This window comes from Culex pipiens, chromosome 3, assembly GCF_016801865.2.
Source record: "Culex pipiens pallens isolate TS chromosome 3, TS_CPP_V2, whole genome shotgun sequence".
Classification (NCBI taxonomy): Eukaryota; Metazoa; Arthropoda; class Insecta; order Diptera; family Culicidae; genus Culex; species Culex pipiens.
Window position 1 is genome coordinate 100,723,721 of NC_068939.1, and position 20,184 is coordinate 100,743,904.

Here is a 20,184-nt window from a genome sequence, read left to right on the forward strand (position 1 = left end):
AACTTCGAACGAACAGAAATACCAGCAACTCGTCGTTGCCGTGCTATCTTGTCGCACGTACATTTTGGGTCAAAATATGTTAAGAACGCCATTCTGTGCAGCTCACAGAGCCTCATCTTTTGATCTTCACTGACCCCTAAAATTCGATTTAAATCCTGAGATATTAAACTAAAACCTTTAAAAAACTTAGTGCATTATTGTCACTTTTCATATTATAGAAGTTTCAATCTTGTCGTGCCATCTTGGCACAATCTGAAAATTGATGTAAGTGCGACAACTTTACAAAGCGATCTCAGGTCAGAATGCGTTTGACACACGTACATGCCCGACTACTGTAAACATTTATAACTATAATTCGGGACTCCGGCAACCAAATTCAACCAAACTTCGGGACAATGTACAAAATGGTCAGCCAAACAAAACCTTTTAGTTATTGTTAACATTGCGTGTCTTTTTCGATATTCAAGGTCAAAGATTAAAACGTGTTTTTTTTTTCTCGGAACGTTAAAAAGCGACGTGCGACAAGTTAGCACGACAGCGTTGAAATGCAATAAATTTCGCAAAACAATTTTCAATTAGCCGCATTCGCACCCAAAAATTAGCCGGTCAAACAAATCATGCTGCTGCAAACAGTGCTCCGCGATGACAGCCTACTTGATTGCCCCGGCAGTCATGGCAGTTATGCTTCACTCTTTTGACGACCGGCTGAGGAGTGAAGAACTCCTCTTCAAGACTGCTCACTCGTTCACTCTCTCTCTCGCAAGACGGGGGCGACTAATAAAATAATAACACTGCCACAGGTGGAGCCCGGGCTATAATGCTATAATGAAAAATAATAATATTGATAATAATGGTGATCATGCAATGCGGCCGGTCGCGCGCGCTTCGGCCAAGTTTTCAAGTGGCGGGAGAGAGGGGCTCCTCCATCTGATGGATGTGGCTTCGAGGGCTCATCCGTTCTTCACGGAATCTCCAAGCCTCGCCCCAATGGGATGATGACGGGTTGCTTTGTCGTGTGTAATTTTATGGTTTTTCAAGTATTGACGTGTGCCTTCTAATCATAGCAGACTTTGGCGTGTCGAATAATTGAGACAAAAAAGATGTCGAGCGTCGGGCTCGGAACCGGCTCCAAAGTGTTGGCCACGGTAAAACGTTTCCTGGAAAAGTGTATGTTTCGTGAATTTTAGCCTACATGAATGTTTCAATCGATGTCTAAACGCTAATTGAATCATGACAGCTTCATAAACATGGCTGTCGTAAATGTCGATTCAGCAGAATCAAGACATAAACATTGCTGTGACGATGAATGGGTTGCTTCGATTCCCCCCCTCTAATCGTGTCACGTGGCGCGATGCATCTTTCTTGAAGCAGAATTTCAGTGGGCGTGTAAAATAAAATATCGACAAGAGGTTCAATAAAATTCAGCGATAAAATTGATGGGCGTTGATCATCATCTGATACCCGCCGCAAGATTTATTTATTCTTTCTTGATTTTCCGCTAAGCTGCTTCCGTATCAGCAATAATTCAATTAAGTTTTTTCAACGCCCATCGACGTCCCGGTTGAACTTTGCATGCTACATAACAGTAAAGTAAACACTTTTGTCCACGCTCCTGTACTCGCACAATGCCGATAATGTTGTTGAGCAGGTCATTAAGCCACTTCTAGGCTCAGTGCCACAGTTCAAAAGGCTTAATAGTGGTGCTGAAGTTGCGCATGGCTTAGCACAACAGGTACACGGGGTACAGAGCCAGGTTAAGTGTTTACATTTCGCTAAAGTGCAATCACCTTCGGTGCAGTGCAGAGCTCATTTGTATTTGTCAAAAGGGGTAAATCCATGCAAAATTAATGTCGGTGTTTGGAGAGAAAAATAACGTTTGCAGAAATGTGTGTGTGTATGGTTTTACGGGAACAAGATTGTGGCAGCAACATCTCGACGTGATCGTGCTATCTTGTTGCACGTCGCTTTTTGCCGTTCCGAGAAACGTGTTTTAATGTTTGACCTTGAACAAAAAAAAATTAGACCACGCAATGTAAACAATAACAAACACGTTTTGTTTGTGTTGGCCATTTTGTGCATTGTTCCGAAGTTGGGTTGAATTTGGTTTCCGGAGTCCCGAGTTATAATTAAAAATGTTCACAGTGTTCGGGCATGTACGTGTGTCAAACGCGTTCTGATTAAAATCCCTTTGGTCAGTTGTCACACTTACATCAATTTTCAGGGTGTGTCAAGATAGCAGTGTCAAGATAGAAACATGTTTCATATGAAGAGTGACACAAATGTACGGAGTTTACAAAAAATTTCAGGGTGAGTAAAAATAGCAGGATCAAATCGAAACTACTTTCATATGAAGAATGACAACAATGCACGGAGTTTTTCTGTTTTTGTTTGGATTGAAATCGAATTTTGGGGATCTGTGAGGGTCAAATGGTGAGGTATTAAGAGCTGCACAATTGCAATTGCGTTCTTAACTCGCAAAATGGTCAAAAATCTACGTGCGACAAGATAGCACGATCACAACGATCTGTAAGGTACAAGTTCAAGATGGTATGTCAGAGACATAACCGAAAGACATAGGACCAAAAAATTTGAAACAGTTTTTGGATTGCTAGTGAAATCTGGAATAAGATTATTTTATTTTGTTTCATAGATTTGTTGGCAAAATTGTCATAAATGTTGAACCTTCCATGAGGGCACCGGCAACTCCAGGTTGTGGCCACTACGGTCAAAATGTCAATTTTCATGTTCAGTATCAAAAACCATGAATTTTGGTACCCATATTGCAACAACTCGTATGGTTCTGTAATTGTCCCCCAGTCCCCGGGGGAACCTTCTTTGCGGGCAGCGGCCACTCCAGGTTGTGGCCACCACTGTCGAAATGGCAATTATTCTGTTCAGCATCAAAACCATGAATTTTGATACCCATATTGCCACAACTCGAATGGTTCTGTAAAAGGCCCTCCGGGCCCCGGGGAAACCTTCTTTGAGATCACCGGCCACTCCAGGTTGTGGCCACCACTGTCGAAATGGCAATTTTCATGTTCAGTATCAAAACCATGAATTTTGATACCCATATTGCAACAACTCGTATGGTTCTGTAAATGTCCCCCCAGGCCCCGGGGGAACCTTCTTTGAGGGCAGCGGCAACTCCAAGTTGTGGCCACTACTGTCGAAATGGTCATTATCCTGTTCAGCATCAAAAACCATGAATTTTGATACCCATATTGCCACAACTCGTATGGTTCTGTAAAAGACCCTCCGGGCCCCGGGGGAACCTGCTTTGAGATCACCGGCCACTCCAGGTTGTGGCCACCACTGTCGAAATGGCCATTATCATGTTCAGTCTCAAAAACCATGAATTTTGATACCCATATTGCCACAACTCGTATGGTTCTGTAAAAGGCCCTCCGGGCCCCGGGGGAACCTGCTTTGAGATCACCGGCAACTCCAGGTTGTGGCCACTATTGTCGAAATGGCCATTATCCTGTTCAGCATCAAAAACCATGAATTTTGATACCCATATTGCCACAACTCGTATGGTTCTGTAAAAGGCCCTCCGGGCCCCGGGGGATCCTGCTTTGAGGGCACCGGCCACTCCAGGTTGTGGCCACCACTGTCGAAATGGCAATTTTTCATGAGAACCGCCGCATCATAGCGACTTCCACCGGTCCGCCTCGCTCGAATTTCCTCCTTCTGCTGCTGGTGGTTCTTCTTTCTGGTTGCTGGTCCTCTTCTTCTATTGGCTGCTGCTGCTCCGCGCCGGTCCGACGTGCACAGTTCGAGTGCTCGTTCCAAAGTGACTTGCTTTTGCGAAATTTTCTGCTTAAATAGCGGCACAGCCGGAGAACGGCACAAAAGGGGCTCGGCCTCGAATGCATACGCTCGCTCTGATTGGTCATCTGTCCGATTTGTACTGAAAAATTACTCATTTTGATTGCATGTTTTAAGTGCTTTAACTATGTTTAGTCAAACTTTCTATGTAGTTAAACGATAGCTGAAGTCTTCACCTTTCGATTGGTGGTTCAACCATCTGGATTAATTTACAGGGAAAAAAGATTTAAGCGTTCGAAATGTCCCCTTTGGTCCCCTTTGTGACGCTTTGGATCGAATTTCTGAACTGGCCCCCCAATATAGTAAGTAGAGACATAGTCCTATGTCAAAAAATGATGTAGCGATTATCACCATCATTATTACCACTAGTATAATACGTTTATTTGATCTCGACAAGTTGGTTGAAAATTGAAAGGGTGAAAAAAGGAACATAGTTTACTAAAATTTTCAAACAGCAAGAGAATTTACTGATAATGTACATCGCATCATGTAGGGGATGAGGAGGGGTTAAAATGCATCCTGGCACAAAAAATATCATAAATTAAACCGTTTTCCCCTAAGTTTTAAATCAAATTACTTCACTTGCAGTGTCACTTTTGTCGTGCCCTGGTCAAGTTTGTGACTATTGAAGTGGATAGTCTCTTGAGATGCATAAATTACCTTAGCAGTGAGTGTGTGTGATTTTAGGAATGCTCAAAATAAAGTTTTTCATGATTGTTGTTCTGGAGATTTTTTTTAAAAGGTCCAATAAACCAAATTTCCAGATTTTGCTTTTTGGGTGTTTTTTAAACCGCATTGAGTCAGGGGTATTAAAAAACACCCATAAGCAAAAACTGGAAATTTGGTTTATTGGACCTTTTCAAAAAAAAAAAACTCCAGCTAGCTAACCAAAAGCATTTGTATGACATAGGTATTGTGCACTTTGAAAATTAGTGTTTAATTAGTTGATTATGTAGTAAAGATTTCTTGGACCTAAAATATCCAACATGACTTGATAAATAACAGAACAAATCTAGGCTTTTATTTGAAAAGGTCTTATAAACCAAATTTTCAATTTTTGCTTCTAGGTGTTTTTAGAACCGGCTTGAGTCATGGGTATTCAAAAACACCCAAAAAGCAAAAATTTAAAATTTGGTTTATAGGACCTTTTTAAAAAACTCTGGAAATGTCATCGAATCACATTGATCTAAGTTATATCCTCAGAACATCCTTAGTAATTTCTTACACAATTCTTTTCTTTTCTTAATTGAGGACTAAACAGTAAATTTAATTTATCGTAATCAGCTAAATTGGATCGAAAATCGCTCAACGACATCAAAAATCAAACCATCCACATTAACGACCCCCGGGTCTTTTGTGATCTCTATTGCAAGTTTCTGCTCGAACCTACACGCAGAAAAAGAATTTATCAAATCGATAAACTTTTGCCATCAATTCGATAAATAAAATTATCGGTTGGCAACCAATAATTTATTTTATCAAATTCGATAATTTTCACTATCGATTTGACAATTTTTTTTATTATTTTGATAAATTTGTTTTATCATTTTGATAAACTCGTTTTAGAAACGTCAAAATAAAACTTATCAAGTTGATAAGAATTTTTATTGTTTTGAAAAATTATGGTATCAAATCGATAAAAATGTTTATCGCCTTGATACAACATTATTATCAAATTGATAATGGATTTTGTCATAATTATAATTTTATTTATCGTGGTACTTTCGTTATTATTTCGTTCAAAATAAACTATAAGGCATATTTTGGGGTTTAAATTTGTTTAATCCTTTAAGATTTGCATTTATACACAAAAATGAGAGTGATTATTCTACTAGACTGAAATTACAATGCCTGAAGTACTCTTTACCATTGCAAATTGTAGCATTGCACTGTTCACGGCTTACTTCTGGTGCTGCAGGATGTAGCGCTGCGGCCGGATGTGGCGCTGCGGATGGATGTTGCGCTGCGACCGGATGTGGCGCTGCGGCCGGATGTTGCGCTGCGGATGGATGTTGCGCTGCGACCGGATGTGGCGCTGCGGCCGGATGTAACGCTGCGGCCGGATGTTGCACTGCGGCCGGATGTGCGCCTGATGCCGGTTGCGCCGCTGCTGGATGTTCACAACAAGAAATTGCTGGAATCCCCTGAAGGTGGGAATAAAACATTAAAATTATGTTGAACAAATCCAGATCTTTGATAAATGACCTGCTCCAAACGCCAAGCGCTCAACCCGTTGAGGCACTTCGTTCGATCGGCAAGAAACGGTGACTGAAGAAGTTCCTCCATCTCCTTCCTCAGGATGATTTTCAATGTTTCCAAGCGATAGCCGTTTTCTAGAAAAAGATAGAAATTATTGATTAAAAATAGATGCCTTCACATAAATTATAGAATTCATACCAAGAAAAACGCTGGCGGTATCAAGCGAGACATCAAATGAGAGGAATAACTCAACCACGGCCAATTCCTCAGGTTCCAGCCGCTTCACATCCACACTGTTGGCGTCCGCGCTCATTTTGGTTTATTTGTTTACTTTTTGGCTGACACATGGAAACACGAGCACGCGAAAAATTATCCAGTGATAAGTATGTTTATCAAAGTAATAATTAAGTTTGTCGTTTCGATAATTAAAGATTATCAAAATGATAAATTATTGTTATCAAAATGATAATTATAGTTTATTAATGTTGATAATTTTATTTATCAATTTGATGATGCCGAATTCTTCTGCGTGTAGGAGTCCGAAGGCTTGAATGGGGAGAGCACCCAAACCTCTTTCTACTCCAAGGAACCTTCCACCCCAGTGTTTGAACTGACGACCTTTGGATTGCGAGTCCAACCGCCGCCAGCGATTCCACCGGAGCAGGCTTGGTTTGGTGTGTTGTTTGTACTTATGGCATGGAGACGACTCCTACACCTGGAATGACTTAACGGCCTAACAACTAAGGCCGGGACCGACATTTTACTTCCTCATCCGATGGAAGGTAAACTCAACGACATGTTGAACCGAAATTCACTTAGCTCACTGGAGACATTGCCTATATTATTTGAAAATGGCGAAGCTCAATATAAATAACAATGGATTCAGATATGGACATGAGGACCAATTTCCAACAGCTTGCTTTTTATGTCTTGAATGCGATTTTTGTTGTTGTTTAGTTTTGGGACATCCCAACAGCGGTCCCCAACTAAAGAGAAATACGCTCATAAACACCTGTCACCGCGCGGTTCCCCGACTATGCTGTCACTGAAGCACTGTGGTCAAGAGATGCAAAGTCAAAGATCAGACCGCCCGGTTGAACTTTTCTGCATCGTCCGTTCCTCCTCGGAAGCTCCGGTGGTCACATGCACTTGAGAACTACTCACAGAAATTTGCAAACATTTTGCTCGCTTCAGCATTGCGCTTCTTGGTCAAATGCAGTTGCCACCGTGCATCACAGTAGGCCATGTGGTCATCCCTGTCCACGGTGGTGGCCTACCGTGTGTTGTGCACGGTGTATAATTGTTTGGCGGTAAATTACACTTAAGTGCTACTCCATCGAACAAAGAGAAAAGTGCCACTTGGTCAAATCGAACGTTTTGTTTGGCAAACGCCACTTACCGGGAAAGCCGATTTCCTTGCTCGGGTAGACGATCTGGCCACGGTGGGGCAGGAACACGAACGGAATCTTCTCCGAGGTGGACCCACTGACGAACGGTGCCAGGGTGCATTCTGCAATGGGAGAAAGAAAACGAAACGGAAATGATGGTGAGAATTTGTGGGATAAAAACAAGATGGCTAGAATAAAACTACTTTCTCCATGGTATTATAGCATCGCCTAGTAAAAACAATTCAGTTTGATGATTTAATTTGCAATCTGATGCAGTTTTTGCCGCTGCTGAAACGGTAATGAAATTTATCGCCCGGGCTACTGTTCATGTTGAAAAGCAGGCATAAAAAATCCGGATCGCCTCTCCCCTTGTCAGCACGGTTCGGCTAATGAGCAATTTCTAGATCATCTGGAACAGCACCCGTATTTGCTTCGCACCAGCAGCCCTGTCCAGCAGCTTACGATCGCCACTAATTTTCTCAACGCTCTCTGCGGTTAAATTAATCCAACGTTCACGGACCATGCTTCCTTCGATCGCACCGGACCAAAACAGAGCAGCACAGGTTCACGCGGTCGGTCGGGTAAGGTCCCAAAGTCCGAATCAGAAGAGGGAAAATGCTCAAAACAATCTCGAGTTCTTCGCAGCATCCCACCACCCCATAGGGAGGAGGCAACGCCTGCTTTGTTGTCCAATTCGCTCCCACTGTGAGTGGTGAGTTTGGCAAGTTCAACAGCAGATCAGGTGCCAAAGCCCACTTTGATGGTGTTTGGATTGGGTAGTTTTTCACACGTTTATTAAAGCGTTTATTACGAAAAACACACCGCGATAGAAGGCTATGGACGGGGATAGTGTTTTCGGACTCTCGTCAGAAAGGTAGTTTCCTGTCCCGCCGTCACAATAGATGTTTTGCAGAAATTTCATGATTGTAGGTACGTGAGAGTGCTGATTTGTTTGGACGCGAAAGGCTCTTGATCTAGACAGATTGGGTCACGATTGATGAACGGAGTTGCGTTTAGCAAAGGTTTTTATGTTGTTAACGTTGATTTAAGTTTTAATTAATTATTCATGATGTAATGAAATTCACATAAATTCACATAATAAGCTCATTAAAAAAATCAGATATTTATTCGAAAATAGTTTTTGGTTTTGGGTAATATTGTAAATAAGTAACAGAAAAACTATCATTTGATGATTCATGCACCAAAATACCAGAGGGTATAGGAATAGCTTGTGAGATTTCTTCTTTTATCTCGTGATAGCCAGCAAGAGAATTCTCTTCTTATCACTCCCATTCCTCGTTCTCGCAGACTCGCCGAAGATTCTTTTGTTTTCTCAGAAAACCGCAATAAAAGTACGCGGGATTGGGAACTGGTCTCGGATGATGTTCAACTGCGTTGACAAATTTTGTTTTGTGGTGGCAATTCTTTTTGCTGAGAATTTCACGACGGATTGAAGGGTAGTGAAAATTTGGAGATGAGATGACATGCGCATGATAATTGTAGTTGCTGAGAAATGAAATTTTGATATTTTTACAACCCTGGTGATTTGGGTGATTTTAAAGTTTAATATTCTACTTTTTTGAGTACCTTGATTTGATTCAATTCAAATTTTCATATTGAACTAACCTGCTTTTGCAAATTATATTTCATGGTTTATTTAGCATAATTTTAATGTCTGCACCATTCAAAACTGGGAATACTTCTGCTTTTTAGTGACACACAGAAATTAGAATTTTGTGAATAGATGATTCCGTAGAATTTATACCCGTAATTTATAATTGAGAAGTTTCGCAAATGCCCAGAAAAATGTAAAAAATCCGTTATTCCAGGATTTTTTCATTCTTTAGAAAATAACATAGATTTACCCTTGCGTAAACACAGTTCTTAAACGACGATTCTGATCATAGTTGTGTTTTCACACCTTTGCAGTTTTTTTCCCCCCCAGCAAAAATCATATAAAAGTTTTCGGAACCATACCGGGGAGAAACCGCGGCCCATCACGACTGGGGCGTAACCAACGGTGTGACCATGGGTGCTGCTGCTGCTACCGCACCGAATAACATGCCAAAGTGGGTCACATTTGTTGTGCGCACTTTTCCCTTGTGCGGCGCAGAGTCTGCTACTGCTGCAGTTTACATTTAATTTTCGGCCACAACAATGGAAACTATGTGGCTAACCCACCTCCACCATAGGCGATGACGTCGACTCAACGGCCGGCCGAGTGAAAGCTCACGAAATTGAATTGATCGTGTACTCTGTGAGGCTCGTATGTAAACATACCTCGAAAACGGTAACTCACATGTGGTGCGTGGATTTGATCTATTTTTGCTCGTTTTTTGTTGCTAGATTGCCGGATCTACGTTATGTACCGTACTTCGGTGGCCGGCGTCAACACTATTAACACAGATAAATTTGGTCAGGTACCGAGAGAGCATCGACGATCTGCCATCTATCGGCGTCATGATTTTACCAATAGCCAGGTTGATAAATCGATGTGCCATATGGTCCACAACACAACACTTTTTCATACTAACGATGTGCCACTCCACGCCAAAATAGAGTGAGCGAGAGCTCTGCCGCGGTCACCACGGGACGCGATCCGGGCCAACATTCCATTATTCTGTTTCCTTTTGCGGCCACGCCAGAGCCAGAGCCCAAAAACCATAAGGTGCTAGACGAAACAGAGAACTCTCCGCGAGGCCTAGCGGTATCTCAAAGCTGTATTCATTAAAGCGAAAAAATCATTTCTCCTCAGTTTCGCGACTTAAGCCTCTTCCTAAGCCCCTGTTGCTGCTGCAACACTTTCAACAACAAATTTCTCAGATCATAATAACAAAGCGCTCGAGCAATGTAAGCTCTTCACAACTGAGTCTCGGAGAGTCCGCGCGCCAGCAGGTGTGACGTCATTTACGGTTAAACTTTCTTCCCATGGCAATTGTTGTGATGACTCCCAACAAAAACATACTCCCAGCCTTGTTGTAGTTGTTGTTGCTCTGGAGCATAGCGCCAGGTGCTGAACGCTGGAGAACTTTATGGGGCATTATGCAATCAGACCTTTCCGGAGAGCGAGTGAACTTAACTGTGTCAGATTAGTTTCGCTTAATTTTACGAACGTGATCCATTTCCGCGGAAGAGACAATTGCAGCTAAGACTGATTTTTCTGTGAAATTTCAGTAATCTTCAGTTTTGAAGAAAACTGTGTTTAGAGTTTTATTTTAAAATTTAAGGTATAACATGATAATTAGCTTGATGGCAATATTAAGTCACGTGGGCAATTTATTATAATTTCGAACTCCCTCGTTCGAGTTTTTACAAAAACCGCATCAAGTAGCATCAAAAAGTAATGTCCAATTCATCGACATAACAAAACATATGATAAGGGTCATGTTTATCTGTACTGAAAGGGTTAAATTAGTGAATCTCAACCTGTCACAAACAAAGCTCATTCGCTATTCGTACAAGTGACATCATTATATTCATATTTGCTCACATAGATGTACACATTCAAGTGTCAGCATAACCTCCCACACGCTCCAGGAATGGAAGAAAGGTAGTAAAATTCCCTTTAAAGATATTCCAAGCTTACAGCATGGCAAATGTTCCACTCACTACCATAAGTACACGCAGAAAAAGAATTTATCAAATCGATAAACTTTTGCCATCAATTCGATAAATAAAATTATCGGTTGGCAACCAATAATTTATTTTATCAAATTCGATAATTTTCACTATCGATTTGACAATTTTTTTTATTATTTTGATAAATTTGTTTTATCATTTTGATAAACTCGTTTTAGAAACGTCAAAATAAAACTTATCAAGTTGATAAGAATTTTTATTGTTTTGAAAAATTATGGTATCAAATCGATAAAAATGTTTATCGCCTTGATACAACATTATTATCAAATTGATAATGGATTTTGTCATAATTATAATTTTATTTATCGTGGTACTTTCGTTATTATTTCGTTCAAAATAAACTATAAGGCATATTTTGGGGTTTAAATTTGTTTAATCCTTTAAGATTTGCATTTATACACAAAAATGAGAGTGATTATTCTACTAGACTGAAATTACAATGCCTGAAGTACTCTTTACCATTGCAAATTGTAGCATTGCACTGTTCACGGCTTACTTCTGGTGCTGCAGGATGTAGCGCTGCGGCCGGATGTGGCGCTGCGGATGGATGTTGCGCTGCGACCGGATGTGGCGCTGCGGCCGGATGTTGCGCTGCGGATGGATGTTGCGCTGCGACCGGATGTGGCGCTGCGGCCGGATGTAACGCTGCGGCCGGATGTTGCACTGCGGCCGGATGTGCGCCTGATGCCGGTTGCGCCGCTGCTGGATGTTCACAACAAGAAATTGCTGGAATCCCCTGAAGGTGGGAATAAAACATTAAAATTATGTTGAACAAATCCAGATCTTTGATAAATGACCTGCTCCAAACGCCAAGCGCTCAACCCGTTGAGGCACTTCGTTCGATCGGCAAGAAACGGTGACTGAAGAAGTTCCTCCATCTCCTTCCTCAGGATGATTTTCAATGTTTCCAAGCGATAGCCGTTTTCTAGAAAAAGATAGAAATTATTGATTAAAAATAGATGCCTTCACATAAATTATAGAATTCATACCAAGAAAAACGCTGGCGGTATCAAGCGAGACATCAAATGAGAGGAATAACTCAACCACGGCCAATTCCTCAGGTTCCAGCCGCTTCACATCCACACTGTTGGCGTCCGCGCTCATTTTGGTTTATTTGTTTACTTTTTGGCTGACACATGGAAACACGAGCACGCGAAAAATTATCCAGTGATAAGTATGTTTATCAAAGTAATAATTAAGTTTGTCGTTTCGATAATTAAAGATTATCAAAATGATAAATTATTGTTATCAAAATGATAATTATAGTTTATTAATGTTGATAATTTTATTTATCAATTTGATGATGCCGAATTCTTCTGCGTGTAGCATTCGACAAGTTTTGTCCACGTGCTCGCGCGCTCTCCCAAAAGGAATCTCGCGCAGTAGGCTTAGCATCCCCCGCCGGGATGCAAACTGCTAATGTGGCCTACTTTTCCAGAAGCTTCCCGCACGTGTGGGGGCCCTCACTCTATCGCGACCACATTTGCGTCAATCAATTAACCCGATACACTTTTATCGCACGTAGCATAATTATCTGCCCCATTAGCCTCGTCGTGCTGTCAATGTTGGCAAGGGGTCGAGATTTGCATACAGACAGCCCTTATGCTCAATCGGGCAAGCGGCTGAACAACGGGACAAGGTAATTCAATTTTGTGCCCCGTGAGCTTACTCCAGAACACGTTCCTCGTGGGCCGCTCGCCTGGCCTGCTGCCATCGAGCATGTTCCGAAGTTGCTCGCGTTCCGCGGATTATTACATTTTCCCATTTTCCACATGATTATACATTCTAATGCAAACATAGGATGTGGAGGACGCCGGGGTCTCTCTGATGATGGGCATGGAAAAACGATCGTTTAAATAATGATCTCTCAGCGGGCGGCCCCAGCAGTGCCAACGGTTTTTCCTTCGCGACAAGACGTGCCAGTTTTCATCCGGAAGAATCTGGGTCCTTGGACTGAGCATTCCTTACTACCCCCCACCTCTCGCATCTCCCTGGCACTTGATGACACTTATTTACGCCACCTGTGCCCGCCCTGCCGCGTTGTTATTAACCATTATGCACATTTGTGGCGTTCGGAACCGCTTCGGAACTGGCCAAGATCAGCGACAGGGACAAAGAGGACGGTGCGATTATTAGCGACACAAGTAGAGTACACCGTCTCCAAGAGGGACGCGCAAAAAGTGGCAACCAAATAAAATTGTCATTTTACACGCATCATTTTCCAATAAACATTTCCACCGTGGCGGGAACAAAAAACACAAAGTCGTGAACCGACCGGTCGATCTAGGTAGGCTTTGGTGTCTGCGACGATTTACAGCCCAATTGTTTGCTCTGACCAGTTGACTCTTTAGGCCTACTATGCAGTAGAGTGGTTCATCTTGTGTTGTTGGAAAATATTCAAAATTGGACTAAAACAAAACAAACAAACAAATTTAATCATTTCATTGAAAAAAGTAGTAACAATGCCTTTAGAAACGAAAACGAAATAAAAAACAATAATTAAAAGAAACACCCTAAAAAAATAACATTAAAATTTGTGTGAATCACCCTAGCTTAAATGCGCGCGCGCACTCATGTAGTCCGATCGGGCCCGATTATCCGCCCAGAAGTAGGCGGTGTGTTTGACTATCGTGCGAAATGTTAGCCAACGATTGCTTGTCAATGAGCCATAAAGATGGCTATTTAGTGCAAATAAAGCCTACACATTTACGGTTAGAGCCACCTCAGTGCGACTGCATTGTAGGAAGAGTTTAGCTGATGCATTTTAAATGGAGAAAAATCATGTAAAAAATAGGCTACACTTAAGAACATTTTTGCATAGTCATTGTTATTTTTTTCTTTTTAGGAAACATCTCATTACTATTCAAAATGAGATCCTGTTTAAACCTTTCATAAGCTTGTGAAACTGTATACACGTCTATGCCGAATCCTTCTTAACTTAACAAAGTCTGTTCACTCGAACAAAACATCTAATTTAAAAACAGATAAATCTGAGCAAATAAAATTCCCAAATCAAACAATCAAACACAATAAAATCCATTGGCAAAAACCCTCCTTTGTCTGCGTAACGCAAGCCTGACTACTTGGATTCATCGATCATCCAGAGCAGTGAAAAATTTGCTTCGCTTCCATAAAAGCCGATCCCCGATCCAAGTAACCCAAACCAAGGAACCAATTTCCAGAGATCAACAAGGTGAGCCTGGACAATTGAATTAGAATAAGTCTTGAGTTTTTTTTGATAAGGTCCAATAAGCTATTGTCTTCCATATGTTTATAGGACTTATTCAAAAAAAACTCTGGAAGTGTGGTTTCGGAACTGGTTCACAGCGCAACACCTCATCCTTCTCCTTCTCCTCCTACTCCATGGATCAGCCACGGTGGCCATTACAACCAAAGTTGGTCTTCGTAACGGAATCCAACTCTGGGGAAGACTGTTGGCATATCGGGGCTTACAACGCACGGTTGATCGGCCGCGGCGCACAAGGCGATAATTGAGATGGTTTTAGATTTGGCTTCACTTCAATGCTAATTTGAAGCTACTTAAGTGCAGTGTGCTTATAAAGCAGCGCTTCCATATCAGGCCTGGCCATTTATCACGTTCGAGCAATTGAACAATAAAGGAAGCAAAGTGTTGCGAGCGCGAGATAGGATTTAAGCTTGGGCAGGAGCTTGACTCGAGTGTTGAGGATTCAAAAGTGCTACATATTTGCATAAATCCGAAAAAAGTTGACCGCAGCAAACAGTTGGGTAAATTTATGTTGATCTAGATCTTGAGCAAAACAATTTGTACTTGTTAGCTCATTGTTATGGTTCAAGAGAGCTTCAAGTTCTTGAAGTGGTGCTTTGATGTGTGGTTAATTTTACGAAGGAGACCAACATAGTTTAGGGGACACGAGACTTTGAAAATTGGAAGATAAGTTTGAGCACCTAGAAAAAACCTCAGATTGATAGATTGAAATTGAGATGTACAATGAATGGACTTAGAGCATAAAGCACAAATTGTATGGGAGCATTTCACTCTTAGTTTCATTCTCAAATATGTTTTGGCATAAAAAATACAAAAGGTGTTTTTTTGAACAGCTTTTTTCAAATAAAGCCAGTGATATTTCGCATTAAATGAATCAACACACAAGCGTTTCGTGAGCCAACCTAACGAATGAGTGCAACACAAAGGCACTCATATAGTCATTTGACTCTCACCATAAATACACACACGCAGGGCACGTTCGTTTGACATTCGACTGAAATTCTATCACCTTTGTAAGAACTGCTTTCAAATGATTGCTGTCACAAAGTGGTTCGGGCGTCCAAGGTTGTTTGGAAATTTCTAAAAGGGTAGGCTTCAATAAATATAACTAGAGTTTTTTTTTAAAAGGTTCTATAAGCTATTGTCTCCCATGTGTTTATAGGACCTTTCAAAAAAAAAAAATAAGTTATTTTGATTGTTTTTGAATATCCTTAATCCTCGAATTGTCGAATGCTCGAACAAAAATTCAAATCAAATTTGCTTTGTTTTTTTGTCATTTTAATTTGATCTATAAAAAATAAACTTTCACTAGCGGAAAATACTGGTTTTGGAAAAGCCAGGATCACGATTTGATTCATTAGTATCAAAATTTTTGACAATGTCAAGAAAGTCTAATTTGTGCTGAGGATTTTGCTGCAAAAATATATCATTAATGTAGGGGAACAGCATGTAATTCAATCGGGCACCTTGTGTTGGCATATCAGCACTTTGACGCTACAACTACTGCCTCTGAAAAGCGTTTTTATCAGAAAACAAATAATGAATATAGTTTAAAAAGAAGTGAGCAAGCAAGTTTTTCTCAAATGTATAAAAAAAAAATGTTTAAACAGTCAGTCGAAATCGGTGTTTTGGATGGGAATAGAACCGAATTGACCTGCCAAACATACACGCAACCTTGACTTCGGTCAAATTCGCCGAAATTCTCGGTAAATTTATCAGAAATTCTCTGATAGAGCGTCTCTATCAGAGAATTCTCCGTCAAATCTTTATCAGAGATCTCAGTCAAAATCGGTCAAATTCATTCGGCCCGATTTTGACGTTTCTTTCTATGTATTGTACACTCAATCTCACCGCGGTTTGTTATAGTATTGGTGTACGCGGAAAATGAATTTTAGTTCAAAATCCCACCGCTTGGGCAGCGCTGTCGTCGACGCGCATGCATCCAGCCCGGTAATTTTCAATGGAGATTTTTGGAAAATACGCACACACACAGCTTTAAAGAAAAGAGGCAAAGGCAACGTTTATTTCTGAGGAAAAATACACAAAAAAAAACACTTTCATTAAATACAATGATCAGGTTCCATCTGCTCATGTCCTCGGCTGGATTACGATCCCGTTCCGGCCTGGAAGTATTAATCTGGAACCGGAAGAAAATGATTTTAGTGTGTTACAGCCTTTCGTGATCCCCGAATCTTACCTTCCAGCAGCCGGGTCGAGGTCAACTGCTTCATCGTTCGGAACCGGTCATCATCATGACAATCGATGTCGGCGTGGTCTTTATGAGCAGGCAATTCTCCGGTGGAATTTCTTTTCCACCGAATCCAGAGAACAGTCCCGCTGCTGCTCAGGTGTTTTGAAGAACTGCAAACAAAAAATCAACTTTGTCACTTGGTAAAAACACTTTTAGGGAAAAAAAACTTACCATAAATAATGGCCCGACATTCTAAATAAGTCTTGTTGCCACTAGTTTCTATTTTTTTCCAAAAGCGGCAAATCAAAAAAAAGCAATGGTTGCTTTGACACGTCACATACAGGTTGAAAAATGATGACAGCTCGTCTTTGTCTGTTTCTTAACCCTTAGCTGCCAACAACATTGAAACTCGTTAACCCTTGGATGTTCTTATAATAAAAAACAAAATGTAAAAATGTCGAAATGCCAAAATGTCAAAATGTAAAAATCTAAAACTGTCAAAATTTCAAAATGTCCAAATGTCAAAATGTCAAAATGTCAAAATGTCCAAATGTCAAAATGTCAAAATGTCAAAATGTCAAAATGTCAAAATGTCAAAATGTCAAAATGTCAAAATGTCAAAATGTCAAAATGTCAAAATGTCAAAATGTCAAAATGTCAAAATGTCAAAATGTCAAAATGTCAAAATGTCAAAATGTCAAAATGTCAAAATGTCAAATTGTCATTTCAATTGAAAATTTGACAATTTGACAATTTGACAATTTGTGAATTTGTGAATTTGTGAATTTGTGAATTTGTGAATTTGTGAATTTGTGAATTTGTGAATTTGTGAATTTGTGAATTTGTGAATTTGTGAATTTGTGAATTTGTGAATTTGTGAATTTGTGAATTTGTGAATTTGTGAATTTGTGAATTTGTGAATTTGTGAATTTGTGAATTTGTGAATTTGTGAATATGTGAATTTGTGAATTTGTGAATTTGTGAATTTGTGAATTTGTGAATTTGTGAATTTGACAATTTGACAATTTGACAATTTGACAATTTGACAATTTGACAATTTGACAATTTGACAATTTGACAATTTGACAATTTGACAATTTGACAATTTGACAATTTGACAATTTGACAATTTGACAATTTGACAATTTGACAATTTGACAATTTGACAATTTAACAATTTGACAATTTGACAATTTGACAATTTGACAATTTGACAATTTGACAATTTGATAATTTGACAATTTGACAATTTGACAATTTGACAATTTGACAATTTGACAATTTGACAATTTGACAATTTGACAATTTGACAATTTGACAATTTGACAATTTGACAATTTGACAATTTGACAATTTGACAATTTGACAATTTGACAATTTGACAATTTGACAATTTGACAATTTGACAATTTGACAATATGACAATTTGACAATTTGACAATTTGACAATTTGACAATTTTACAAACAATTAAACAATTAAACAATAAAACAATAAAACAATTAAACAATTAAACAATTAAACAATTAAACAATTAAACAATTAAACAATTAAACAATTAAACAATTAAACAATTAAACAATTAAACAATTAAACAATTAAACAATTAAACAATTAAACAATTAAACAATTAAACAATTAAACAATTAAACAATTAAACAATTAAACAATTAAACAATTAAACAATTAAACAATTAAACAATTAAACAATTAAACAATTAAACAATTAAACAATTAAACAATTAAACAATTAAACAATTAAACAATTAAACAATTAAACAATTAAACAATTAAACAATTAAACAATTAAACAATTAAACAATTAAACAATTAAACAATTAAACAATTAAACAATTAAACAATTAAACAATTAAACAATTAAACAATTAAACAATTAAACAATTAAACAATTAAACAATTAAACAATTAAACAATTAAACAATTAAACAATTAAACAATTAAACAATTAAACAATTAAACAATTAAACAATTAAACAATTAAACAATTAAACAATTAAACAATTAAACAATTAAACAATTAAACAATTAAACAATTAAACAATTAAACAATTAAACAATTAAACAATTAAACAATTAAACAATTAAACAATTGAACAATTAAACAATTAAACAATTAAACAATTAAACAATTAAACAATTAAACAATTAAACAATTAAACAATTAAACAATTAAACAATTAAACAATTAAACAATTAAACAATTAAACAATTAAACAATTAAACAATTAAACAATTAAACAATTAAACAATTAAACAATTAAACAATTAAACAATTAAACAATTAAACAATTAAACAATTAAACAATTAAACAATTAAACAATTAAACAATTAAACAATTAAACAATTAAACAATTAAACAATTAAACAATTAAACAATTAAACAATTAAACAATTAAACAATTAAACAATTAAACAATTAAACAATTAGACAATTAATCAATTAAACTATTGAACAATTAGACAATTAATCAATTAAACTATTGAACAATTTTTAAAAAAAATTAAAAAAATTCTTAATTTATAAAATAATTAATTTTGTAACGTAATTTTTGAATGCCCTATTTCACATAATCGCTGAATGCTCCCCGTCTGAGATGAAGGCTTATGCCGATAACCGCCACTAGGGGCGCAACGATCTTTGGATGAATTAGAAGTGAATCCTCGTGTACGATACAATGTTGTGCTCATGTGTGCGTTAAAGTTGTTTACTTGGATGAACTCAAACCAAAAAGTTTATCAGAGAATCTCTGATAGACGATTATCAGAGATCGGTCTGATAAGCGCCAGGTTTGCGTGTATGAGGATTTTCCTTAGGTGGCTTTATATGTTTTGATTTATAAAGTATTAATAAAGTTTTTTTTTGTGATTTAAAACTTTTTTTTTCTATTTGTTTACAATGATATTTGCTATTTCAATAAAAAAAATCATACGCTTCGAATAAACCCTAATGAGATTTGATTTTAAGTGCTGAGCTCATTCCAGGTGTAATGACTCTCAAGCTTAAAAAATCTGGCACGTGCTCGTTAAACACTTTAATAAACCATTTCTGGAGGGTAGCTCTCAACGGAACGGGTTCTTCCTGCTGGTAGTGGCCAATAAATTTGAAGGCGCACACACTTTCGATGGTTGAGTGCACTTGTCCAACGGCTTGCATTCCATCTAATTCGGCTGCCTTACACATGTCACTCTTCTTCAAAAATGTTTTTTTAAACCTTAGTCAGGTCGTAATTCCGTACGAGCCGGTAAGGTACGCGATGTAGTTATCTAGGTTTAGCTTCCGAAATGAATAGGCTAGTAAAAAGGGGATATAATTAAGCCTTAGACACTTAATGCTTAGGGGGCAGTCCAGAGCCACGAGTTAAAAGCCGAAACCTCCAGCTTAACAATAAAGGTTGTTTTACGATTACTTGCACACGTGTGTTGTACATTGAATTAGAAGGAGGGAAGAAGTAGAAAAAACTAGGAAACAGGGTAAAGGGAGTTGTCAGAGAGATCTTCTTTTCCCAAATTTAACGATCTATGAAGTCAAATTTGATGATGGCGGCTCGGCGGCCTAGAGAAAAGAACTTAATCCCGTGGGGAGAGCGCGCAAGGCGTTTCGCGCGTTTGCGCCAACAGCAGCACCGGGCAGGTAGATTAACGGAACCTGTGTGTATACGATTCTCAAT

General features: G+C 38.7%; 2 protein-coding genes across 2 annotated transcripts in view; both read right to left on the minus strand.

Moving 5' to 3' along the window:
* LOC120427294 (uncharacterized) overlaps nt 1-20,184 on the minus strand; it is a 147,006-nt gene that overhangs the window by 39,085 nt on the left and 87,737 nt on the right. The window contains exon 6 of the mRNA XM_039592146.2: nt 7,430-7,540. Coding sequence (XP_039448080.1) covers nt 7,430-7,540 — 111 coding nt within the window. The remainder of the gene's footprint in view (nt 1-7,429; nt 7,541-20,184) is intronic.
* LOC128093293 (cyclin-dependent kinase inhibitor 1C-like) lies at nt 5,255-6,564 on the minus strand. The gene is made up of 3 exons (XM_052709583.1): nt 6,229-6,564; nt 6,037-6,164; nt 5,255-5,975 (listed from the first exon to the last, which is right to left on the minus strand). The coding sequence occupies exons 1-3, from the start codon at nt 6,341-6,343 to the stop codon at nt 5,655-5,657; spliced, it is 564 nt and encodes a 187-aa protein (XP_052565543.1). The 5' UTR covers nt 6,344-6,564; the 3' UTR covers nt 5,255-5,654.